The sequence below is a fragment of the Rhinopithecus bieti genome, unplaced genomic scaffold, assembly GCF_001698545.2.
Source record: "Rhinopithecus bieti isolate Rb0 unplaced genomic scaffold, ASM169854v2 scaffold_12088, whole genome shotgun sequence".
In the NCBI taxonomy this organism is placed as follows: Eukaryota; Metazoa; Chordata; class Mammalia; order Primates; family Cercopithecidae; genus Rhinopithecus; species Rhinopithecus bieti.
The window spans coordinates 4,224,217-4,252,102 of NW_016807975.1; the positions used below are offsets into that span (position 1 = coordinate 4,224,217).

Genomic DNA, 27,886 nt, shown 5'->3' on the forward strand with positions numbered 1-27,886 from the left:
CAGGGAATTTTCTCTCTCTCTCTCTCTCTCTCTCTCTCTCTCTCTCACACACACACACACCCCACAAGTACATTTTCAGCAAGCTGAATGTACTTTTCTTTTTCTTTTTTTCTTTTCTTGAGGAGTCTCACTCTGTTGCCCAGGCTGGAGTGCAGTGGTGTCATCTCGGCTCACTGCAACCTCCACCTTTCGGGTTCAAGTGAGTCTCCTGCCTCAGCCTCCCAAGTAGCTGGGATTACAGACGCACACCACCATGCCCAGCTAATTTTGTATTTTTAGTAGAGACGTGGTTTCAGCCTGTTGGCCAGGATGGTCTTGAACTCAAGTGATCCGCCCAACTTGGCCTCCCAAACTGCTGGGATTACAGGCATAAACTACCACACCCGGCCTTGAATTCTCATGTACTTTGTTGTTTGCCCTGCTTCTCTAACCTGTAAGCTAGAATCAGGCTATCAACCACTCACAGAAAGACCTGCATCATCACGTGCCGGAGACAGACTTGCACCCCCCTGCTCTATCCTGTCTATTCTGCAGAAGAGCCTATGTAGCTCTCTGCCCCCTGGTGTCTATAGATGCTGCACTGTTCTGTCTCAGAGCAAGGAATCTTGCTAATGGTTTTATTTGAATACACCGTTTAAAATCTGGTATGTATAATTTCTAAAATACAGATGAGTAAGTAAAATAATCTGTCCCTGTTACCTGAAACTTTTAAAATAGGAACACTGACTAGAATATTCCTTATATCAAATGGGACATGTGAGTTTGCAGCCCATTATTTTTATATCAAGAAAATTAAGTTAAAGGGATAATAAATTATAAATGTAGAATTTGGGAATGTCCCAAATATGGGAAGAAATGTAGACAGACAGAAGCAAGTACCAAGAAAGCAGTACAAGGTTACAATAAAATTCCAGGACATGAAACTGTTCAGTGTTTTGGGGCTGCACAAAGTCTACCACGATGAAGAGCTGACCAGGTTATAACTCCCTTCTCATCAAAATTCAAATACAGCTAGATGTGAAATGTCCCATAAAATGTCAAGTCTGGTTATATAATGAATCAGTAAGCAAACTGACTTTATAAAAATTCCCTGACAGTAATGTTTGCAGAAAAATATTCCAGGCCAACTGATATTTATTCTACACAGGACTAGAAAAAAGAAAAGCTTGTAACTTCTTTACATTCACTGTTTGCATTATTAGTAAAATATTTATAGGACACTAACATCAAATGTTGTAATAACATTTTCTTAAATTCAAATTTATTATGGCTCTTAAGAAAATATGTGATTAGGCATCCAAGATTTTCCAAAATGTCATAAAACATTTTAAAATTATTCATTTGAAAGTGTTATCCAATGTTGTATACACTTTAATTTTCAATATAAAAAGGTAACAAGATGAATAATTTATCATTTTATGTATTCATGTAGGGTGAAGAGGAAATGATGCTGAATCAGACTCCCAAACCCAAACATCTGAGTAACTGAGTCAAATATTTTCAAGCCGATTTATGTATGCCTGTGTGTATATATGTACAACTTATTATTTCAACTACCACATGATTATCCACAAAATGATCTGAAAGTGACAAAAAAAGTAAGAGAGCTGATTGTTGTCCCAATTCTTCAAATTCAACAATTTCATCATTTCTTCTCTATTACAACACCATGCTATATTAAACATCCTACAAGTACAGAACCAGTATTACCATTTCTTTCTTTCTTTCTTTTTTTTTTTTTTTTTTTTTTGAGACAGAGTATTGCTCTGTCGCCCAGGCTTGAGTGCAGTGGCACAATCTCAGCTCGCTGTAACCTCCGCCTCCTGGGTTCAAGCAATGATCCTGTCTCAGCCTCCTTGAGTAGCTGGGACAGGCACATGCCACCACGCCTGGCTGATTTTTGTATTTTTAGTAGAGTCAGGTTTCGCCATGTTGGTCAGGCTGGTCTTGAACTCCTGACCTCAGGTAATTCACCCGCCTCAACCTCCCAAAGTGCTGGGATTATTCTCATGAGCCACCACGCCCGGCCCATTTCTTTCTTTCTTTAGCAACAATAGACATTGTTCTACTTCCTGGATTCCACCATCTAAAGCTAACAGATAAGGGGAATCTGGCTTCCTCCCAAAGCAGCTATGATAAACTCCTATCAACACTGTTTTGGACAGTTGGACCCTGAAGGGTACACTCAGGAACTAACAGGGATATTTGCGGTCATTTCCAAACCCAATGCATCAGGGCCGACTTTAGAAGCATAGTCACAATTTTATGCCTCATACTGCTCAAACAAATTAGTGCTATCGTCCACTAAAGATCTTAATCAAAAGGAAATTAGAAAGGGTTTGGCCAGGGAACATTTTGAGACCCAACTAAAACCCAAGGTTTAGTTAGTCTGGTGAAAAAGTGGTCACCCAAATATTTATTTTTCACTCCTGATTCTGTGAACAGGCTTCTGAAGACCAGTTTTAGTTTCTGTCCAACCTAGGACCTTATTGATTGGTGGTTAGGTCTTTTTCAGAAGGTATAACTCTTTCAATTCTGTTTTTGAAGAACTGGTGAGGCTTGTTTTCTCTGGGTGCGCTTCTTATTCCCCCAGAATGTGTGCCATTTCCTTTGATCATCACAACAGTCCTCTGAGGTGGGCAGCAGAGGCCAACCCTCTCCTTTTTCACTGATGAGAATAAGCAGATAACTTGCCCAGGGCTTTCTTATAAGTAAAGCTATGATACTAGAACCAAATGCTCCAGTCCAAAACTTCAATTTTTTAATGTGAAAGCATCAAAAAAGGGGTGTGACTGCTACTAACAAATCTGTTGATCTGAACATTTGGATGATATAACCCACACATGAGTTACTCCCCTTTGAGGCTGGCCACAGTATCAGTCCTAACCAATATTTAGAGTTCTCTTGCAAATGATGGCTGCAAAGTTGCCCTTACCAAACATGTAACTGGCCCAACCTAGGAAACTATTTTTCTAGTGGACAAGAGAAAGGAACTAAAAAATCCACAGCTGCCGTGAAAAAGAGTGAAAATAATATTTATATTATCTTCAAGATTTTAAAGATAAAAAACATAAATGTATGTTTTCCTACATGGCACAGAAATGTAGATGACTACACTATTCAAACTAAAACTGCATGATTGGGAGTTTCATATTTAGGATACACCTAATTCCTCTTTACGATGAGTGCTTTAAATCTAACAAAAGAGATTCATCATCCTCTACTTTCACCTGAGATTTAAAAGTAACTTTTACAGGCTCAGGGGTGGGGATTTCCCTTTCTTCGTGGGCAGGATACACCGGCCTGGCTGCCTCATGTTCTGGTTCACTGAGCTCATCAGAGTAGAGTTCACTGATGGGGCCCAGAGACTCGCTCCTGGCAATGATGTCCACGCCCATCTCCCTGGCACATTCCTCACTTTCGGCCACTGTTCGGTCCTTGCCTTTCCTGAGGCTACGCATCTTAAAAGCCTCCTTTGAGGGAGCTGCATTAGAAATAGATTTTTTAAACCTCTCCCCTGACTGTCTCAGCCTCTCCCCTGACTGTCTCAGCCTCTCTCCTGACTGTCTTAGCCTCTCTCTCCTCTCTGGGGTCACTATTCTAGTTCTAATTCTGTTCACTTTCTTGTCCAAATTTTGCCGTGTCTTCTGCATGTTTTCTTTGGAAAATGCCTTCTTGATATTATCAATGCGCTCCTTGCCTGACTTCCTAAGCCTGGCAGATCTGCTTTCTTCAACATAATATTCTTCATCTGAAGAGAGATCTATTGGGGGATCAAAGACATCATCCTCCTCCTCTTCTTGATTCTCAGTTAGGTTTCTGTCTTTAACAACAGACAGGGATGTTGGACACCGAAACTTCTCCTGAAGGAGAGAAAAAACAAAGCATATTAGTGCTTCCTTTGCACTACAGATCAGCTCTTTTACCTTTTGGCCATGCCTTGTAAATCTTTTCCATGGGCTGTTTATCCTCTGCCTGGTCCTTAAATGTTAGCATTTCTTAGGATTTCTCTTACCTTGGCCCTTTCCTCTTCTTCATCTCCCAGGCTCACCCTGGGCAACCTTAACCACTCCATTTTTCAGATCCAATTGTAAGTAAACTCACATGTATTTTATCTTCACTTTCCTTCTCTCCTAAGATGAAGACACATGTGTGAATGATGGGCAGACTGCTCCACAGTTTGACGTAACACAGTCACCTTGAACTTACCAAGTCCAAAAATCAAGGCCCATCCACCATTCTCTCCATTTCTACTTCTTTCCCTTACCTCTCAGCACTAACACCCATCCAGGTGCCACATAAGATAGAAACTCCTGAATCACCATCCCAAATATTTCCTCTCCTTCTCATTCCATATCCAACCAGTCACCAAGCTTTGTTGGTAATACTGCCTAACAACATGTCCGTTCCCTCCTCCTTCCTCATTCCCTCTACCAATGTCTTGATTCTGGCCCTTGTCATCTCAGTCCTAACTTCTGCAATGCCTCCTCACTGATCCTTCTACCTCCAGAACATCACCTAAGTATTTTCTGAGAAATATTACTAAAGCATAGCTTTGATCACATCTTTTCTCTGCTTTAAACTTTGGAGAGCTCATCAATACTCAACGAAGAGTTCAAATTGTCCAGTATGATGAGAAGGCTCCTCAGCTTTAGCTAAACCTACTTTCCCACTCTTCCAGCCCAGAAACATACAATCACTCTCAATTCCTCAATCACAAGATGTTTTCATCCCTCTTTGTATATGTGATTTCTGGTATCTTCTTTTTTTCATAAAGACGGGGTCTTACAACATTACTCAGGCTGGACTCGAACTCCTAGACTCAAGGAATCCTCCTGCTTCAGTCTCCCAAGTAGCTGGAACTACAGGCACATGCTACCATACCCAGAAGTTTCTGACATCTTAGGTCCCCTTTCACCTCTTTTTGGCTTTGTAAATGAAATCTTTCTTCAATAATCCAAGTGTCCCCAACTTCCCCAAGTGGCTAACTCTATCTCAAATTTACACATACATCCTCTGTTTATAACATTTATCACAGTTTGAATTGAAGCTTTACTCAAAAATATGTGTCTCCCGGAGGTCTTCTCCAGATTCCCTGAAAGCAGAGATCATGTGTCTTATTTATGTTTTATGCCCACCATCTATCAGACTGTCTTGAACATAGTAGGCATACTCAATGAATGATTATTGGATCAAACAGGTGTACACCTTCCTTCAACAAAGTGATTAAGCACCACCACAAACCAGTAAATTTTCTGGTTCTAAAAACTGTGAAGCTTCTTTGAAGACAAAAGAGTGAAAAAGCTTATATTCTCGGAGAGGGACAAACAAGTAAAATCTATATAGCACGTTAGATGGCAAGATACACACTAAGGTGAGAACTAAAGCAGGGAAGGGGAATATGCAGTGACAAGGAGGTGCTGTTTGAACTACAGTGGTCGGAAAGGCCTCACTCATACGGTGACACCTGAGCCTAGTCCTGAAGGCTGCATATAGATCTGGGAAGAACAGAGAAAGTGGGGAGGGCCGTGTGGTGACAGCAGAGTGATGAAAGGGCAAGAAGGGGAGGCAAGAGGGTAAGAGAGACAGCAGGTGGTCCAGGTCACGCAATGCTCTGTATCCAATGATGAGGTCTAAGCATAACAGGAAGTCTTCTAAAAGCCTGATAGGAAGCCAGGTGCAGTGGCTCATGCCTGTAATCCCAGCACTCTGGAAGGCCGAGGCAGGGGGATCACCTGAGGTCAGGAGATCAAGAGAAGTATGGCCAACATGGCGAAATAGTCTCTACTAAAAATACAAAAATTAGCCGGGAGCGGTGGCACATGCCTGTAATCCCATCTACTCAGGAGGCTGAGGCAGGAGAATTGCTTGAACCCAGGAGACGGAGGTTGCAGTGAGCTGAGATTGTGCCACTGCCCTCCAGCCTGGGTGACAAAGCAAGACTCCGTCTAAAAAAATGAATGAATGAATGAATGGTTTGCACGAGAGTAGTGCCAGGATTTGCCCCACATTATAAAAGGATCACTCTGTTGAAAACAGAGTGTAGGGGCAAGAAAAGAAGCAGGGTGAACAGGTGGAGGGCACTGAGGCAAGGGAGCACTGGGTAAGGTTGCTGACAGGGTGGGGGTGAGAAGCAGTCTGATTTGGAGCTGCTTTGAAGGCAGAAGCCAACAAGATTTGCTGCTAGATCTGGATGTGGAGTGCCAGAGTATCAAGAACGATCCTCAAGTACACAGCCTGAGCAGATGAAAGATAGATCTGCCATTAATTGAGATGGGGGAGACAGGAGGAGGAAGAAACTGGAGGGGAAGGATGGGATCTGAACACACTGTCTTGGAGACACCCACTAGCCATGCAAGCAGAGGCACTGAGCAGGCAGCTGAGTAGATGAGTCTGGAATTCAGAAGAGAGGGCTGGGCTAGACATCCAAATTTAGGAGTCACTGATGTAAAGATGGAATTAAAGTCATGAGACCAGATGAAAGAGATCACAAAGAAACTAAGTGAATGGATCTATGCTCTGTTTTACTCAAAACTCTTTGGCACCAAGGTGTGTTTCAGAATTCAGAATATTTCAAACTTTGGAAATAATATATTACATAACATTCCCAGCAAGATCTTGGAAGAAACATTTCTGTGGCAAAAAATATGAATATTCACACTAAGTTGGGATAAAAGCTAGAAATAGCCTCCTGCTACTTTAGGTCAGGTTTTTCTACTGAATAATTTCAGGTCAAGTTAGGTCTTGCTGTCAAATACATTATTAAAAATATTTTTGAGAATTTTTGAACATGGGTGTTACACAGCATGGATTTTGGACTGGTAGAAGGAAGAAATGAGAAAAGAAAAAAAAAGGACAAACAGCCAGTGAGGCAGGGGGAACTCCCAAAAAGCATAGTAACCCCAGAAGTCCAGAGGAAAGAAGTTTCAATGAGAAAGGGAGGGGCTGGTTAAGGTGTCTCATACCTATAATCCCAACATTTTGGGAGGCTGAGGTGGGAGGATCACTTGAGGCCAAGTCCAGGCAACAAAGTGAGACCTCGTCTCTACGAAAATTTTAAAGTGTAACCAGGCAAGGTGATGCACACCTGTAGACCCTGCTACTTGGAAGGCTGAAGAGGGAAGATCGTTTGCCCCCAGGTGTTGGAGGCTGCAGTAACCTATGACTGCACCATGGAACTCCACCCTGGGCAACAGACCAAGACCCTGTCTCTTTAAAGAGAGAAAGAGAAAGAGAGAGAGAGAGAGAGAGAGAGAGAGAGAGAGGAAGTCCAATCGTGCCAAATGTGTCAAAAGAATAAGGATGAGAACTGGATTTGGGACATGACACACACTGGAAACCTTGAGAGCCAGCCCAACCACAGCAGCTAGAGGAACCCAACTGAATAGGGAGCATTTCTCAAACTAAACAGACAAAAGTTGAAAAATTATGAGATTTTTAACTGAACCACAAGTTAAAATTTCTAAAAGAAACTGGCCCCCACATGAGATCCAGATTAAATCTATTCAATCAAAAAATATATAAATATATACAAAACACATTTATGCATATTCCAAAACCTATCAGCCTGATAGTCAAGAAGATATCCCTGGAACCTTATTTCTTTTGATACTTATTTAAAATTAAATTCTTTGGCTATAGGATTAGAGTGTCTAGGAGCTAAAAAAAGGCAGGGGTGGGCGTCTCATAACTCTCTGATGAATCAGTTAGAAGCAGTGGAAGTATTCCTCTCCTTTCCTGACACCTGCTGCAGGGAGTAGCTTCAGCAACACAATGTGGGTTGGCACGGCCTGAGAAGGTATAATTAGAAAGGGAAAGAGCCAAAAGTTAATTACTGTTAGGTAGGGGAAAAAACACAATCTTGCTGTGAAGAAATCAGATATAGCTTAGCCCAGGAATCACATACCCTCCTTTAAGTACACAACAAATAATATAAAATCAGTCTTTAAAGTAAAACAAAACAGGGGTAGAGTCACAAAAAAGTACTTGTTACGTAGATCTATTAGTTGCAACTCCAATGAGACAGAGCTATCAAGAGCTAATAGACTGTTGGCCGGGCGCGGTGGCTCAAGCCTGTAATCCCAGCACTTTGGGAGGCCGAGACGGGCGGATCACGAGGTCAGGAGATCGAGACCATCCTGGCTAACACGGTGAAACCCTGTCTCTACTAAAATACAAAAAAAAACTAGCCGGGCGAGGTGGCGGCGCCTGTAGTCCCAGCTACTCGGGAGGCTGAGGCAGGAGAATGGCTTGAACCCGGGAGGCGGAGCTTGCAGTGAGCTGAGATCTGGCCACTGCACTCCAGCCTGGGTGACAGAGCGAGACTCCGTCTCAAAAAAAAAAAAAAAAAAAAGAGCTAACAGACTGTTATAATTGAAGATTATAGATGTTAAATTATAGTTGACTTCCAAATATAACTGCATCTTTTAATATAAAACTCCAGGTAAAAAGACCATTTTTGTAACAGAATGAATACTGTGCATCAGAGTACTGTGGGCTGGATTGAACATCAAAGTAATATAGCTAGGGGATGTGAGGGCAAGTGGCTGCAACATCTGTCACCCCACTGATTGCCAGGGTTGATTCAGCTGATCTGGCTGGCTAAGTGGGTGTCCCCTTCCTCCCTCACTGCTCCATATGCATCCCTCTCGAAACCGCATGCTCAGTCAAAGAGGACGACCATCCACGATAGAGGAGGACTGGTCTTTGGTCAAGAGTATACGAGTAGCTGTGCTCCCCTCCTAGAACCTCCAAAGAAGCTCTCAAAGTAATATAGCTAGGGAAATTTTGAATATACAAAAGTCTGAGGCTATTAGTGAAGATATAGTATGTTCGAAGAGAAATAATAAATGTATAAGAAATAGGTAATGTTTACTACGGCTGAATTGCTTAGTTTCAAGTTAATTTTAGCCGAAGGGGCAATCTCAATATAACCATTTATATACCTTAACTATGATGATTAATTATAACTAATTTTAACTGCCAAGAATAACCATGTGACCATGTATACAGTGTTCTAACATCTAATGCATCTTTGAATCAGAGTTCTATGTCCATTATTCTTTTCTCTACAAGCTTTCCCATTATAAATGATAGCAATTACTTTTTGACGAACTGCTGCTTACTCTGAACAACTTAACTATACAGAATCTTCATGGCATCATTTCTTACAAGAAAAGAGATGTGCCCTAAACTAGGACCCTTCAGTTGCTTTAAATAACTGCAAAGGATCAAAGAAAAGAACAATCAGCAGTTAGTTACAGGGACTACACAGGTGAATATAGAAACATCTTAAAGTTTAAGGAAGAGTTATGTCAATGAACAGAGTCAATGGAAACTTTTCAGAAACTTCTTTGCTCTTGCTTTTGTAAATCTTAATTGGCACTTAGTCCACTGCTTTGCACAGAGGTTCTCAGCAGTTGTGAATGCCAAATATGTTTCCTGGCCATGCGCCCATGCCAGTGGAGGGTAAGATATACCCACAATTCCGAACATCTTCAGAAGGCAAATCGAAGAATGGATACTACATTTCCCACTACACTGGAACTGGCCTCTGAAAATCAGGTGACTGATTTTTTTTCAATTTTTCAATTTTTTTTCTTAAGACAGGTTCTATCACCCAGGCTGGAGTGCAGTGGCACAATCATGGCTCACTGTATGTAGCCTCAACCTCCCCACAGGTGACCCTCCCACCTCAGCCTCCTGAATAGCAGGGAACACAGGCACGTGACAACACACCTGGTTAACTTTTCTATTTTTGTAGAGACGGGGTTTTGCCACATTGCCCAGGCATTTTTTTTCCTCCCAAATTTTTAAGCCTACAGAAGGACTTCCAGGGACATGAAAGGAAAGGGAAATGATAAAGAACTTAAAATGGCATAGTCTGCCCTATCTACCTTTGAAATAAGCAACTCTTCACTCTCCTCCCTATTATTTTTCCTAAATAACCTACAAGCTTTTTAAAACAGACCTAAAATACCACTCTACCATCCCAGTGTAACCTTATCAGTCAAGAGAGGGCTATGGAGAATTGCCTAATGTGTAAAGAATGCCATGGGGAGTTATAGGCCACATCCCTAGTGTTCTACAAATTATCTTCTACATAATCCAACTGTGTTCCCATTTCATTTAGTTTATATTCTTCTAGTTTTTTTCCTATGTACATAAGTACTCATTTTTAAAATACAGGTGTCATTTTAAAAAATAACACTTTATATGCACAGTGAGCTTTCCTGCACACATTCCTGATTTTATGCATAGAACAAATTCTTTGACATGAAATTTTGGGGCCAAAAAGTTTGTGAATTTTTAAATTTCTTAATACATACTACCAAATTTGCCTTTCAAAAATGTTTTATCAATTAATATTTCTACCAACAGAATATGAAAGTGTTTTTTTCCAATTCTTAAATTAACCTCTTGGTATAGGTTTTAATAACTGCCAACAGTTAAATAAGTGAAAGTAGAATTTTATTCTTACTTGTGTTTTGTAAACTGCCTGATAATGACAGTTTCCCACTTTTCTACTGTGAAGGAATGTTCAATTTTTTTCCTTTTAACTGTAAGAGTTTTAAAAATATACCATAGATATTACGCATTTGCCATGAATATGTTCCTATTTCCAAAAATATGAGTGCCAAGCACAGAATATGGGAACTTAGCTCAATACACAATGCCACACACAAAATATTATATTAAATCACTTAAGTAAAAAGACTTTGTAATCAAACATAGGAAATTATTTATGTGACTCATATATTTGTATTACTATAACAATAAGAAAAATAAGAATAATTGCCTCATTGTTCATTGGAAAATAGCTATCATTGTGATCTATATGCAAAAATTCCAACACACAAATCACATTCTGAAAAGTTTATATCTACTGTTTAGGCCTTTCCAGGCTCTCCACATAAGCGAAAAAAACCACATTGTGGAGCTACTGGTTGTCAGTTTCTTCTTTTAGAGAACAAAGAGGTGTTTTAAACTAGAGGCTTCTGAGTCTTCTTCTAGTTCTAACATTTTCAAAGTCTATGAGAGGGCACCATGCTAATAAGGCTAATATGCTGAAAGGGACTTACCAATATTAAGTTTCAAAGGCAAGAAATAGCCTAAGCTATGAGCCACAGTTCATATTACATGAAATGGTTGAGAAGCTCAAAATTCCAAAATGATAGATAGCACTTTGGTTAACACAGAAATGGTTTTATCCTGAGATTGCTGCTAATACAGAACTCCATTGTATGAATACATACAATAGTTAAGATGTGACAGTGGAAACCTCTGATATGACTTGTTGGCAATTAAAAGATGCAAGAGATTAGAATAAGCAAGCTGAACACAAGTGCAAGCTTACCTGGAATATTACCACGCGAAATTTGTTTTTCTTCATTATTTCCTCTTGTTTGACTTCAACTTTTTTCACATGAATTTGTTGCTTCTCTACCCGGGCTTTCACATCTTTAATGTGAGCACTAACTTTTCGGGTTTTCTCAAACAACTTGTTAATGATATGCCCTGTATTGCTATGTGACTGTGAAAGCTTCAACAGATCAATCTGGACAGATTTTATGGCATTTTCCATTTCCCTGTGTCTCTCTTCTATTCTCTTCTGGCTTGCCTGCACACTGTCCACGATGGAGGCTACTTTGTCCAGCACAGTCACAATGGTAAGAGCAGCGTCTTCATCTTCTGTAACACTCGACAGGCGATTCTGGTGGATTTTATCAGCATTTGAAGCAGACCCATTATGTTCCATTTTATTTATTTCTCAGCGTAAGATGTCCTAACCACAATCAATTCTGGCACTTGGAGCAAAAAGTCAGCTTGGTAACAGGCAACAGGGCTGTTTAAAGAGTTGGAAACCCCACCCCTGGAGAACGGTCAAGTATTTATAACTACAAATACCCATATGTGACTGTTCTGCAATCTGAACCCTTGCAAAGTACCGGGGACTGTTCCAAACATGCTTGCTGACTGACTAAGGGACTCAAATAAGACTGTGTGGGTAGAAGAGGAAAGCTTTTTTAAAAAGTTCACTAAAGCCACCATGTAACTAATATTAAACCTAGAAGCCAAATGATCAAAAAAGCAAACTCCAAATGTTGGGTAAAGCTTTTGCCTTTAGATAATTTCAATCAGTATTTGTACGAGTAAAGGGGAATTCTGAACCAAAATCTGCTTTTCTACTAATTTCATACATTAAATATACTGAAACACCAATATCAAAAAATTTAGTAAATAAACACACCAAAAGAGGCCATATAGTGAAAACATTATATTATAACATGCTTTTCCAAACAAAATATTAAAATTAATAATTTTAAACATATTCTTTAAATTCTACATGCATACTTTTGAATATCTAAACTACATGTTAAACAGTTGAATACATTCTACTCACACTTCAGATCTTTAAACACCAACAATCTATGAATATTAATCTATTACTACAGGACAAATTTGGATAGAGGTCTTGGATAAATTTTAAGCTCACTTTAAGAGCACCAATCATTAACAATCATTTTTGTATTTTATTCACAAACACTGATACGATTTGTTTATTTATGTTAAAACAAATATTTTCTTGAAAAATGAATGTGTATTAAAGTAGTTTAACTGGTAGAGTAGGCTTTATTCCAATCTGTTAAACAGCCTATTCTCATAATATCTAAATCTACTTTTCAATGATCTCTTCCATCATTACTAACATACTTGTTCAAATTATTAGAATTATTTTTTCAAAGGGAGGAATAATCAAATTCCCCAGTCCATATATCTTATAAATATTTTACACCTAACACACACAGCTTTACAGTTCATGCGATAGGCAGTGTCTAAAAAATCAGTTACTAAATCTCAAAAACATTTAGATATCTATTTAAACACAGTGTCTTCTAGATTTTTTTTTTTTTTTGTAAGAAAAGTAATCTGTAAACATCTTTACCTTTAGTTCATGCTTGGTCATTTGCTGTGGTCATTGTGGAAGAAGTGGATATGACTTTATAACCATTTGTGAAGTAGTCCATCTTTGCAAAAATATTACATTCCATGGGTAAAGAACAAGTCTCATAATTACCATGTGGTACAAATTTGTGAAAGCAATTTCTGTATTTAAAAACATAAAACAAAGACTACTAAACAGTCCAAAACTGTCGTAGCTGAATATTCTAAATACGAGCCAACAGTACTACACTAAAAATGTCCAAAAATAAGGCCTCTGAAATAAATATTTCCATTCTTTAAAAAAAGACATAATAAATGTACATCACATGGTCAGTGTACATATAAAAGTCATCAGTTTAAACCATTCTGGATGATGTATCTGAAGTAAAATGACCTAGGTTTTGCTTCTGTCGACGTCCTCTATTGTTTTTGGGGCATTTTCTGTTGCATTAAAAAAAGAAAAAGAGAAAAATATTGTTTTGATGATTTTGTTTAGGATATTTCAAATGTTTCCAAAGTAATACACATTTTGCACACAAAGCCACATTGCAAGCAATTACGTGAAAGGGAAATGAGACGGTATCTGTTGCAAGACAAGATGAAGATGAACACAATTTGGACCGCTACCTCCCCTACAAAGCTGGGAGTTGAGAGGATTAGATATGTAATATAGGTACTGGCACAAGCAAAATTCATTCCAAGTGTCTATGCTACTATATATGCACCTCTGACAGCTATCCCACCCTTCCTCCAGCCTAGAAACTCCCTAGTCACAGTGACTGATAATATGAAACCCCTGCAGTAGAAAGGACTCTGGCCTATGTACTTTCCCTGAGCATTATGACAAGACAGCTCAAAACTGACAAGAACAGGTTAGATGAAGGCAGAAATCAGGAAGAAGTGTGCTTATTAACCTCAGCTATGAATACACAGGAATATCTACTGATTTTAGACAATGACTCAAAAGAAGCTGTCCACACCCTCCTGGGCCAAACCACAGAAGCCCATAAGCAACTGCCACACTGAAGATGAGGGACATTCTTTAACTCTGCTCTCATTTTACCATGTTTCTCAACAGCAGTACAAATCTCACTGTGTTGGAACTGCTCTTGTGCCTGCACACTAGATTGCAAACACAAGGTGCTGTGCTTTGCAATGTGGAATAAGGGGGCTGAGATGAATTCTGGGCTCTGCTAATAACTAACTGTGCAACCTCAATTCTCCTAAATGTAAAAAATAAATTAGAAGTCGGACTAGGTTCTAAAATCTCTGCCAGCAAGAAATTTACAAACTGGAAAGAAAGTCTTATAACAATGAGTACTCCTCATTTTGTTCAATTTCAAAGAGTACAGCTTTGCCTTGATTTAAAAGTGTTGACAATACTTCCATTTTGTATATGGTTTTACCTCACTAATCCTCATTTTAAAAGTATGAGGTAGATAGAGTTAGAATCATCTCCATTTCATAAATGAGAAAACTAGTTGACAGATCAAGCAACCCTCTTTTACTATCACTAACTCACCATGACCTTGGAAAAGTTCCAATTTCTTAGTGCCATGGTTTTTAAATCTATAAAATCAGGGCGTTTAGCTAAGGTGATGTTCCAGGTTCCTGCCAATCTGTCATTCTATGAGTCTGAAAACATGAGAGGAGATTCCAAGAAGAAAAGAAGAAAAACTGACTCATGCAGTCTTGATAAACAAGTCAGTGGGAACATCCTTTTAAAGAAGATTCCTCCCATATGACAGCCGCCATGGTATATGTCAACAGCTGTCCCATAATGGACTGTATGGGAGAGATACTTAAAAATTCAATGGAAATAAATCCATAAGTACATATATATTCTGAATATTCTAAATCCAAGATAGCAAGACATTAAGACATTCTAGGGGAGGAAATACCATAATAAAAAGACAGGCCTCCAGGAGAAATCTGTGATAAATTCAATGAGATGACTCTTCAATCGTTAGAGACAGTGGGCAGTGAAGACACTGTGACACAGTTAGAAATACACTGTGATGTCTAAGTGGCTGTGAGGGCAACAAGGAGGGATCTGGAGTATAAACTAGAGGGTACCTACTTCAAAATGGCCTGCCAGGTAATTTTAATTGAGTAGTTGAGCATTATAGCACTGAAGGACAGAGTTGGGTAAAGGACTGTTGTAAGGGGGCTTTCGTAGCTCTAGGACCTTAGACCTAGGTACTTCTTATCTCAGGGCTTCAGTTTCCCGACTTCTCTAAATGAAGGAGTTGAACTCAAAGTTGCTTCCCATTGACTCTAACATCCTTTGATTCTCTTAAAAATGGCACTATCTGGCTGGGCACAATCCCAGTACTTTGGGAGACCGAGGCAGGCAGATCACTTGAGCCTAGGAGTGGAAGACCAACCTCAGCAACATGGCCAAACCCAGTCTCTACAAAAAAAATACAAAAATTAGCCAGGCATGGTGGCGCATGCCTGTAGTCTCAGCCACTCGGGAGATTGAGGTAAGCCCAGAAGGTTGAGGTTGCAATGATCCAAGACCATGCACTGCATTCCAGCCTGAGTGACAGAGTGAGATCCTGTCTCAAACAAAGGCACTATCTCCAGGCCTCAAACATCTTCCCTTACTTTACCTTAATTTTTCTTCTGCCTTCCAAATCATTTGTTACCTCACTCCTATTTAACTCTAATAATGTCTTAAATGGTCTTCCCCCTACCTCACATGTTCACTACTCCAATGAATTTTTCTGATGACTCATTAATACTCTGAAAAAATGGTTATACCAAGTCCTTTCCCTGCTCAAAAACCCTAAACTGCTACAAAATCAAGTTTGAACCCTGCTCCCATGACATGGTCATATTGGGCAAAGATGTTTCCCAAGATGACTCAACATGGAACCTTTCAGTGGAAAGAAGACTGAATGGGAATCAAACTGAATCCAAATCCAGACAATTCCACTTACTAGTTGGATGACTACAGGCAAATTACTTAACCTCTGAGTCTACACTAAATGGCTATAGCCAGTCCTGCTGTTAAATGTTTTTTCCCTATCTTCTCTCCCTGTTATCATTATTTGTTACATGATTATGCGCCTACTTTGATCTACCGTCCAATTTTATATTCAGTAGTCTTGCCTAAGGGCAGATCATCTGTTCTGTGAAATAAAGCTCACTGACTTTAGTGCCTAGGTGTTATGAAAAATATCTGTTACTTGGAGAACTTTTTTTTATCATTTCTAGATTTATCATTTCAGCTCCAGATGGCTGAGACTACTGAAGGTCTGGCTTCTATACAGACCTTGGATAGAAGGGCCATAAATCCATTATGGCCTGCCAATATCTGTAATGCTTCAACCCTCTGCCCAGAATAATGCAGGGAAGTGGAGATATGATGCTTATGAGACTTCTGAACTGTATCTTAAAGAAAGAGGTAAGCAGGAAGAAAAGACATTAGACTGGGAAAGCACAAAGACAACACGAACTTGCTGGATTTACTCTGACTTTTCTCAAGTCCAGTTCAGTCTGACTTATGTATTTCCACTCAGTTTAGAAAAGACTCATTTTATGCCATTGCAATCCAAATAAGTCATTTAATTTATGACAAATGGTTTTATTTATAACAGAGAATTTTAAAGCTTATTACTTATTGCTGCAATCCAGAAAATGAAGTAATGTTAACACAGTGATATCACAATAAAATTATCTTCAGCCTCTGATTTCTTCCTTTCTTACTATAACTGTGAGTAAAGTACATTCTTAGGGCATAAAACACCCTGCAGTTGTGCAGGGCTTTAAAATTTTCTGCATGGCTCTTCTATGCATGTGCAGACCATTCTAGAAATTCTAAGCCAGTCATGGTGGTTCACACCTACAGTCTCAGCTACTCTGGAGGATCACTTGAGCCCAGGAATTCGAGGCTGCAGTAAGCTCTAATTGCTACTGCACTCCAGCCCGGATGATAGAGTGATGCCCTGTCTCTTAAAAAAGAAAAAAAAAGAAAGAAAAGAAAAAAAAATTGCTACTAATATTATTTTCCCAGAATATAGTGCTCGAAAACTGTATACAATTCTCAGATCCCTAAATTCCTTTATCTCATTGACTACTCTCACTCCCTCTCTGCTTGTCACCCAGATATACTTGTAAGACTAGGAATTAGTCCTTGCCTGTATTCTAAAGAAGAAGGATAGAGAGAGACCACTGAAAACCTCTGGGAACTGATCATAGGATTTTTCCTAATAGATTGGTGGCCTCAAAGCATCTATAAATAAACAGTTGCCTGCCTCTAATTTAAAGTTGATATTTCTTACATCATTACCTACCTTGTTATGCACATTACAATTGCTACTATGATGGCGATCTGTACAGCTCCAATAATTGCTGCGATAAGAACATGAGTGAGCTTTTGCCTACTTGGCACTACATAGAGAATACTAAAGTCTGTCTTTTCACAGTGCTGTCCAGTGTAGCCAGATTCACATCTGAAAAGGAAAATATATATATTCCTCTGAAAATTACAAATTTTGATACTCCCAAGCTTTTACATTAAAAAATACAAAACAGTAATAAAATTTAAACAGGAATAGGAAATCAAGCACTTTCCTACAATCTGGGGGGAAAATGTCATTTGTATATTTCCCTACTGTCTTTTTGATATGCCTACATAGTGCTTCTTTCATCTAAGTTATATCACATTAATTTTAAAGTTGCTGAATATTGTTAATATACACCCATTTTGTTATTCTTGCTTTTGCTTTTGGTGTCAAATCTAAAAAAGTATTGCCTAATCTAAGGCCACAAAGATTTCCTCCTTTTTTTCATTTTTTAAATTAAATTTGCTTAAAAATTGACAAATAAAATTACGTATATTTATCATGTACAATAGGGGTCCTCAGCCCCCAGGCCACACAACAGGAGGTAAGTGGTGGGCAAGTAAGCAAAGCTTCTCTGTATTTACAGCCACTCCCCTTCATCCACATTACTACCCAAGTTCTGCCTCCTCTCAGATCATCACTGGCATTAAGATTCTCATAGGAGCACAAACCCTATGGTGAACTGCGCACACAAGGTTGACTGCTCCTTATGAGAATCTAATGCCTGATGATCTGTCACTGTCTCCCATCACCCCCAGATGGGACTGTCTAATTGCAGGAAAAACAAGCTCAGAGCTCCCACCAATTCTACATTATGGTGAGTTGTATAATTATTTCATTATGTATTACCATGTAATAATAATAGAAACAAAGTACACAATAAATGTAATGCACTTGAATTATCCCCAAACCATCACCCCACCCCAACCCCAGTCCACGGAAAAACTGTCTTCCATGAAACTAGTCCCTGGTGACAAAAGGTTGGGGACCGCTGATGTACAACATGGTATTTGGAAATGTACAGTCATTGTGGGATGGCTAAATCAAGCTAATTAATATATGCATTACCTCGTATAGTTATCATGTTTGTGGTGAGAACACCTAAAATCTACTTTCTTAGCATTTTTTTCAAAATAGATACACATATAATTTCAAAATAGAAATACTCCATCCAGTGACTATAATATAGCTAGCTTATCCCCAATTCTAAGACATGTCAGTTATTTTCAATTTTTCACAATTATAAATTAGATGTGGTAAACACCTTGGTGAATAGGCACCTTTCTATAGTTAGTGTTATTGCTTAGGGCTAGGTACCTGAAAATTAGACTATTGGAAAAAAAGGTATAAACATTTACAGTTCCTGAACATAGCATCAAATTATATGCAAGACACTTTTTAGTGTATAAAATATAAACATGTAAGATGCAGGGGTAAGATGAAAATAAGTTATTAATGACAGAAACAATGTCAAGCAGTCAAGGAGATAAGCTGTAGGCGCTAATCTTAGAAATTATCTGAATTCCAATTAAAAGTAGATAAAAAAGGGAACTGCATCAGCTGATGATAATTTGACAGGGAGAAATATTTAAGACACTTAACAGACAATTTACATTTTTAAGCTGACAGCAGTGAAATGTATAAATTAGCCAGTCTTCAGTTAGAACTGATTAATAAAACATTTGAAGTACAAAAATAGTATTTATTAATGTCCCACAACTCATTAACAAAAGAATTTGAGGCAGCTTATCACAAAGCACACATTAAAACAACAAAAAAGAAATGTGGGAGGAGGGAAACAGGGAAATCCAGTGGTGGTACAAGTCTACCAATCCAGTCCCTGAAGTTCCTAGACACTTCCCAGTACATTTCACATTGGGCTCTATGCTTCCCAGAAAACAAACAAACAAACAAACAAACAAAAAAAAAAACCACAAGCAGTGGGCAGGTATATAGATCATGGAAGAGAATTGAGAGCCTAGAAATAAACCCATACATCTATGGTCAATTGATTTCGACAAGGGTGCTAAGATAACTCAATGGGGAAAGAATCGTCTCTTCAACAAATGGTGCTAACTGGATAGCCACATGCAAAAGGATGAAGCTAGACCTCTTCCTCGTGTCACACACAAAAATTGCCTCAAAATGGATCACAGATCTAAATGTAAGAGCTAAAACTACAAAACTCTGAAGAAAAAACATAAGATACAGTTATCATGGAAAATCGTATGGAAGTTCCTCAAAAAATTAAAAATATAACTACCATATGATCCAGCAATCTCATTACTGGGTATATAACTAAAGGAAATAAAATCAGTATATCAAAGAAATATCTGCACTCCTATGTTTATTGCAGCACTATCACAATAGCTAAGATATGGATTCAATCTAGGTGTCCATTAACAAATAAATGGATAAAATAATGAGGTATATATACAAAATGGAATACTATTCAGCCATAAAAAAAAGAAGGAAATCCTATCATTTGCATGGATGGACCTGCAGAGCATTATATTAAGTGAAATAAGCCAAGCACAGAAGACAAATACTAAGTGATCTAACTCATATGTGGAACCTAAAATAGTTGATCTCATAGAAGTAGAGTAGAATAGTGGTTACCAGGAACTGGGGTGGTAGGAGGTGGTTGAGGACATGTTGGTCAGGGGATACTAAATTTCAGTTAGATGGGAGGAATAAGTTCAAGAGATGTAGCGTACAACATGGTGACTATAGTTAACAATGTAGTGTATTCTTGGAAAATGCTGAGGATTTTAAGTGCTCTCACCACAAAAGTGGTAACGATGTGAGGTAATGCATATGTTAATCAGCTTGATTAGACATTTCACAATGTATATATTTTCCAAACACGATGTACATTATATATATACGTAATTTTGTCAATTTTTAAATACATTTAATTTTAAAAGAGAATAAAACATAGGAGTAAATCTTTATCACTTTAGATTAGACAACAATTTCTTAGATATGACACCAAAAAGCAAAAGCAACAACAATAACAACAACAAAAGATAAGTAGCACTAAATCAAAATTAAAATCTTTTGTTCTTAAGGACATTATCAAGAAAGTAAAAAGACAACTCACAAAATGGAAAAAAAAATGTAAGTTCCATATATCTGATAAGGGACTTATATCTAGAACATATAAAGAACTAACACAACTCTATCATAGCCAAAAAATAAAATAAAAGAGTAAAGGATATATACTGACGTTTCTCCAGAGAAGATATACAAATAGCCAATAAGCACATAAAAAGATGCTCAACATCATTAGCCATCATGGAAATAAAAATCAAAGCCAACATATATACCAGTTTTTATAGTTACTAAGATGGCCTAAATCAAAAAGTCAGATAATTACAAGTGTTGACGAAGGTACTGTAGGGCATGTAAAACGGTGCAGCCACTTTGGAAAACGGTCTGGCAGTTCCTCAAAATGTTAAACACTGGGTTACTATTTGGCCCAGCAATTCTACCACTAAACTTTACCCAAGTGAAATTAAAACATGTTCACACAAAAACTTGCAAATGATCATTCAGAGCAGCATTTTTCATAATAACCATAAAGTGGAAAGAACCTAAATTTTCACTGATTGATGATGAGTAGATTAAAAACATGTGGTGTTATCCATACAATAGAACAGTATTCGGCCACAAAAACGAATGAAGTACTGATATACGTTATGACATGGATGAACCTGGAAAATGTTACGCTAAGTGAAAAAAGCTAGACACATGAGACCCCATACTATATGGTTCAATTTACATGAACTATCCAGAATAGGTAAGCCTACAGAGACAGAAAATAAATTAGTGGATGCCTAGGGCTAGGGAGCATGAGAAGATTTAGGAGTAAAAGCTAAAGGGTATGAGGTATCCTCTTGAGGAGAAGAAAATGTACTAAAATTGATTGTGGTGATGGTTGCACAACTCTGTGCATATACTAAACACCAATGGGAGAAGGAAGGAAGGAAGGCAGGGAGGGAGGGAGGGAGGGAAAAGTAGTAGGACAGTTGACACAAAATACAATCTCCATAAAATAAAAATAAATAAGTTGTTCAAAAGAAGTACAGTAATCAAACAAGTTGTTCAAAAGAAGCACAGTTGTTACTGTTATGAAACTTAAGGGAACTTAATCTCATTGTTCCTCATTTAAAGAGGGCACCTTCTAACATAAAGAACAGTATCCTCAACAACACAGCTGCAGTAAATTCTATGATATAATGAAGTCTCATGAGATTTTCAAAATAATGTCCTTCATGATAAGCTAATGGACAATAGTCAAAGCTCAGTAAAATAAAAGCAGTTCCATAGGGAACTGTAACAATGTCCTAGATATGCAGCTCTCTAATGGTTTGGCTTAAGCCAAAGATTATAATCTGAGTATCAAAAAGAATGAATATGCCATATATTATCGATGCAGTTCTCCCTGGGTATTATTTTCTCCAACTGACTTTCGGTTATACTATCTGATATGGTTTGGCTATGCCCAACCCAAATCCGATCTTGAATAATAACTCCCACAACTTCCATTATTGTGGGAGGAACCCAGTGGGAGGTGATTGAATTATGGGGGCAGGTCTTTCCTGCACTGTTCTTGTGATAGTAAATGAGTCTCATGAGATCTGACGGTTTTAAAAACAGGAGTTTCCCTGCACAGGCTCTCTCTTTGCCTGCTGCCATCCACATAAGATGTGACTTGCTCCTCCTTGTCTTTCCCCATCACTGTGAGGCCTCCACAGCCACGTGGAACTGTAAATCCAATTAAATCCCTTCTTTTGTAAATTGCCCAGTCTTGGGTATGTCTTTATCAGCAGTGTAAAAACAGACTAATACACTCTCCTAATACCTAGAGCACTAACTTCTAGGTTATTACTTCTTCTTCTGTTACTGATTAAAGGCAGATCCAGGGATTCAGTCCTCCACTTTCTACTTTCATCACAAACACCTTCCACAGGCAATCTTATTCACTCCCACTGTCTCATGTGTGAATTCATTCACACATTCATTTACCACAATTATTGAGCATCTGCTATGTGCCACCTATTGTGGTGAGCATTTGGGATGCATCAGTGAACAGAATCGATAAAGATCCCTGGCCTGCTTACCAGCTACCAGAAGAAGAGTGTCAATAAACAAGGGAAGTGAATTAAATGGTTATGTTAGAAGGTGATAGATACTATAGGGAATGTGGGGTGTGGGGTGTTAAGGGAAACTGCAAACACCAGGTATGAGCCAGGAAAATTGCAAGAAGGGAAGGCTGCAATTTTAAATAAGGCAGTCCGGGTAGGTTAAGAAATTGACATATGCCGGGCACGGTGGCTCACGTCTGTAATCCCAGCACTCTGGGAGGCCGAGGCAGGTGGATCACGAGGTCAGGAGATCAAGACCATCCTGACTAACACAGTGAAACCCTGTCTCTACTAAAAATACAAAAAATTAGCTGGGGCGTGCTGGCGGGCGCCTGTAGTCCCAGCTACTCGGGAGGCTGAGGCAGGAGAATGGCGTCAACCCGGGAGGCAGAGCTTGCAGTGAGTCAAATTCCTGCCACTGCACTCCAGCCTGGGTGACAGAGAGAGACTCCGTCTCAAAGAAAAAAGAAAGAAAGAAAGAAAGAAAAGAAAGTGACATATGAGTAAAGACTTGAAGGAGGTGAGGAGTCTGCCATGCAAACAACTGGAAGACAGCATACCAAGCAAAGGAAGAGCCAGTGCAAGTGCCCTAAGGTGGGAGCACCCACGCATGCATGGCATGCCCAAGAACAGCAAGTGTGGCTGGAGAGAAGGGGGTGAGGGGGAGGAGAGCCAGACAGAGAGGTGAAGAAACAAAATTAAGTAGGGCCTTCTGCACTGAGTGAGATGAAGGAAACGCTGGAAGGGTTTTAGCAGAGGAATGATATGAACTGGCTTTTATTTTAAAAGGCTCACTCGGCATTTTGGGAGGCCAAGGCAGGTGGATCACCTGAGGTCAGGAGTTCAAGACCAGCCTGGGCAAAATGACGAAACCATCTCTATTAAAAAATGCAAAAATCAGCCTGGCCAATGTGGTGAAACTCTGTCTCTACTAAAAATACAAAAAGTAGCCGGGTGTGGTGGCGCATGCCTGTAGGCTGAGGCATGAGAATCGCTTGAACCCAGGAAGCAGAGGCTACAGTGACCTGAGATCACACCACTGCACTCCAGCCTGGGCAACAGAGTGAGACCCTGTCTCAAAAAAGGAAAAAAGAAAAAAGGCGGGGACACTCACTCTGTGTGCTGTTTTGATTATGGACTATAGAATACAATCACGGAGGCTATTGCAAACATCCCAGGGAAATATTGGCCTGCACTAGGAATAGCACTGACAATGGTGAGAAGTAATCAAATTTTGGAGATATTCTGAAACTGAATTCCCAGCTGATTGGATAAGAAAGAGAAGACAGAGATACATCAGAGGCTGTTTCGTCTGAGCAACTGAAAAGATGGAGTTGGAATCAACTGAGATGAAGAAGGTGGCAAGTAAAGCAGGTTAAGGGAGGGAGAACAGATCAGGAGATCGGCTTTAGTCCTGTTAAGATTGAGGTGTCAGACATCCATGTGGAAATGTAAAGGAGGCAGATGGATCTACGAGTTTCAAATTCAGCAGAGAAGTCTGGGATTTATGTAAATTAGGAGTTATTAGCATATGTCATGGAAAGCCCTGAGACTGGACAGAATCTCTAAGGAAAAAGGACTAGGACTAAACCCGAGTACACTACTACATTGAGAGGTCAGGGAGCAAAGGGGGAAGCAGCCAAGAAAACTGGAATGTCCAGCAAATCAGGAAAAAAACAAGAGACAGTATAATTCTTGACACCAAGTGAAGAATGCATATCACACATGAGGGGGTGATCAACTGTGTCAAATGCTACTGATCATTCAAAAGTAATTTGAGACTAAGTACTGACCACTGAATTTAGAAATGAGAACAGTCCCAGTGGAGTGTTAGGGACAAAAGCTTGTTGGGGTGAGTTCAAGAGAAATGGGAAGTGAGGAACTGAAGACAGACTTTAGGCAACTCTTTCGAGTTCTATGAAGGAAAGTAAATGAACAGGACAGTAACTGGTGGGAATGAGAATGAGCAGTTTTTTCCAAGATGGAAAAAATAAAAGTTTATCAATATATATGAGATATACTGATATCAAGTTCTACGACACAGAGAAAAAGGGAGAGGATTGCTGGTATGTGATAGTGAAAGTGTGTGCAACTTCTCATATTGCTTCCATTTTCTCAGTAAACTTGGAAAGAAGATCAACAGCCAAGAGTGAGGATGAGAGAGGAGGTACGGCTAATCTGAGGAGAGATGAGAAGGTACAAAGAAATCCTATAGGAGAGGAGGAGAATGCATAAACTGCAGGTGTAGAATGACTGCCGGCGCAGCATAAAGGGCCCACCTTGAGACCTATAGATATGTCAGTGAGACTAGTTAACCTGGTGGTGTGCTTTTCACTGACAGCCATGATCAGCTGCATGTATAGGTATGCAGTAGGTGGAGAGCTGGGAGGAACCAGGACTACAGTTTTGGCAAGTGAGTATGATGAAGCAACAGAGGAAAGAGGGATTCAAATGCAAAGGGACTACAATGACTGGCCATGGAATTTACACTAACGAGGGAGGGAAAGAGAATATCCGGGGAGTGAGGGACACTGAAAAGGTGATAGGATCAATAAACGGGAGGGCTAGTGGGATAGAAGAATTGCTAGGTAGAAAGTAAAATGGATATGCTAGAGAGGGAATGATTCTCAAATGTATGTCTTCAATCACATCTCTCTCATCAGTTCCAAAACTAAAATATATCCAGCAGCCCACCAGACATCTGTAAGCGGATATCCCACAGTCATCTTAGACCAAGCACGTCAAACTGAATATATCATTTCCCCTCAAACCTTCTCCCTCTTCCCAATGCATTTCCCACTCAATCTTGTGTTAGCCAGAAACCCAGGAGACTCTCCTGACTCTTCATCCCACTAACCTCCACCAACCCCAGGTTCTCGTGCTCATATCCAACCTAACAGGTCGGTCACCAACATCTATGAGTTCAACCACCTAATGATTTCTCTGCAATCTATTTATTTTATCAGCCTCACAACAACTCCTTCATACTTAATTCAGGCCCTTACTTCTTACTAAGTCTCCTAAATTTTCTAATCTACTTTCCACAATGTCACCAGAGTGACTTTCAGATTTGATCGCATCATTGCTACTTAAAATCCTCTAATGGTGTCTCACCGCCTTTAAAATAAAAGCCAAGCTCCTGGGATAGGCCAGATGTTCCTGTAAGATCTGACTCTTCCTCCAACAATGTCCCCCACCCATCTTCAGGCTGACATGCCTTTTCTGAAGTCCCAAATCACCTCATGTATACCTGGGTATGATAGCATTTTTCATATTGTAATTACTTGTCAGTCTCTTCCACCAGGTTGTATGGTTTTTAAAGGCAAGATCCCTGGATCTCTGTCATAGTTGAATTTGACACCCCAATATCAGGGAGAATTCGGCATTAATAAGTCAATCAATCAATCAGTCAATCAATCAAAAAAACAAATCAGGCCAGGCGCGGTGGCTCACGCCTGTAATCCCAGCACTTTGGGAGGCTAAGGCAGGTGGATCACCCAAGGTCAGGAGTTCGAGACTAGCCTGGCCAACATGGCAAAACCCTGTCTCTACTAAAAATAGCAAAATTAGCCAGGCATGGTGGCACACACCTATAATCCCAGCTACTTGGGAGGCTGAGGCAGGAGAATCGCTTGAACCTGGGAGGGAGGTAGAGGTTGCAGTGAGCCGAGATTGCACCACTGCACTCCAGCCTGGGCGACAGAGCAAGACTCCATCTCAAAACAAAAACAAAACAAAACAAAACAAAAAATCAATGGTACCATAATGCCAGAAGATTTTAACCTAATAATAGGACTATAGCTAAAAGCTGTTTATCCTTACCTGTTTACTGCTATACAAACACACCTACCTACTAGCAGAAGTATCATGGCCTGATTCCTATAGACACTGCACAGACTCAGACAAAAGAAAAAGATCAGCTGCTTTTAAGGAGTTATAATTGTGCAGAAAAGGGATTCTTTGGCATTTAAGATACTCCTCTTTTTTTTTTTTTTTTTTTTTTTTTTTTTTGAGACGGTGTCTCGCTCTGTCCCCTAGGCTGGAGTGCAGTGGCGCGACCTCAGCTCACTGCAAGCTTCACGCCATTCTCCTGCCTCAGCCTCCTGAGTAGCTGGGACTACAGGCACCTGCCACCGCGCCCGGCTAATTTTTTGTATTTTTGGTAGAGACGGGGTTTCATCGTGGTCTCGATCTCCTGACCTTGTGATCCGCCCGCCTCGGCCTCCTAAAGTGCTGGGACTACAGGCGTGAGCCACCGCGCCCAGCCGATACTCCTCTTAAAAATTTATCATCATCACACGTCATTCAAAAATATTTACTGAGTTCCTACTGGGCTAGGTCCTACACTAGGCACAGGGAAAATACTGGTTAACAAAACAAAGGGCCCCTAATGGGCTTACAGTCTAATAATATCAACTGCTATTCACTAAGTACATACTACATACCAGGTATTAGGCTAAGCACTTTACATATATTATCTCGCTTAATTTTAACAACATGAGATAGGTACTATTACTATTTTACTTTAAGAAAGATGAAAATGAGGCTTAGGTATTTTATGTAACTTCCAAAGAACACACAGACAATAATTGGCCAAGTCAGTGTATCCAATTCCAAAGCCTTTAACCTGTACACCATTCAATCCTCTTACTTTCAGTTAGTAAAATACTAGAAAATGACCTGGTATCACATCATTACCAGAACATGATCCTCTCTCTCATCCTTCATTTAAGTATCTTGAAAGATGTCCATCCTAAGAGGACAAGATCCAAACCTCTATCAAGCTATCCATGCCACTATAGGACTAACATGAAGAGCCCACTGTAAGATTTCGTTTTTAAACTGGCTTGGGCCAGGAGCAGTGGCTTACGCCTGTAATCCCAGCACTTTGGGAATCTGAGGCAGGCAGACTGAATGAGCTCAGGAGTTCAAGACCAGCCTGGGCAACACAGCAAAACCCGTCTCTACTAAAAATGCAAAAAATTAGGCTGGGCACAGTGGCTCACGCCTGTAATCCTAGCACTTTGGGAGGCCAAGGCAGGCGGATCATGAGATCAAGAGATCGAGACCATCCTGACCAACATAGTGAAACCCTGTCTCTACTAAAAATACAAAAATTAGCTGGGCATGGTGGCACATGCCTGTAGTCCCAGCTACTCAGGAGACTAAGGCAGGAGAATCACTAGAACCCAGGAGGCAGAGGTTGCAGTGAGCCAAGATCGCACCACTGCACTCCAGCCTGGTGACAGAGCAAGACTCCATCTCAAAAAAACAAAAAACAAAAAATTAGCCAAGCATGGTGGCACGTGCCTGTAGTCCCAGCTACTCAGGAGGCTGAGGCAGGAGAATCACTTGAACATGGAGGCTGAGGTTGCAGTGAGCCAAGATTGCACCACTGCACTCCAGTCTGGGAGACAGAGCAAGACTCTGTATCCAAAA

The 27,886-nt window shown here is 39.7% G+C and overlaps 2 protein-coding genes across 4 annotated transcripts in view; both read right to left on the minus strand.

The window, feature by feature from the left end:
* Positions 1–318: 318 nt before the first annotated feature.
* Positions 319–11,843, minus strand: CAVIN4 (caveolae associated protein 4). Its single transcript, XM_017884338.1, has 2 exons — positions 11,357–11,843; positions 319–3,863 (listed from the first exon to the last, which is right to left on the minus strand). Exons 1-2 carry the CDS (start codon positions 11,756–11,758, stop codon positions 3,177–3,179), a joined length of 1,089 nt encoding a protein of 362 aa, XP_017739827.1. The 5' UTR covers positions 11,759–11,843; the 3' UTR covers positions 319–3,176.
* Positions 11,632–27,886, minus strand: part of TMEFF1 (transmembrane protein with EGF like and two follistatin like domains 1) — a 104,263-nt gene continuing 88,008 nt past the window's right edge. Inside the window, exons 9-11 of one of the 3 annotated variants that reach the window (XM_017884336.1) lie at positions 17,247–17,405; positions 12,947–13,107; positions 11,632–11,713 (exon numbers count right to left, since the gene is read on the minus strand). In XM_017884336.1, coding sequence (XP_017739825.1) covers positions 12,954–13,107; positions 17,247–17,405 — 313 coding nt within the window. In that variant the 3' untranslated portion in view covers positions 11,632–11,713; positions 12,947–12,953. Of the gene's footprint in view, positions 11,714–12,262; positions 13,387–17,246; positions 17,406–27,886 lie in introns of those variants that run through there. The other 2 variants (XM_017884335.1, XM_017884337.1) reach the window with 2 other exon arrangements.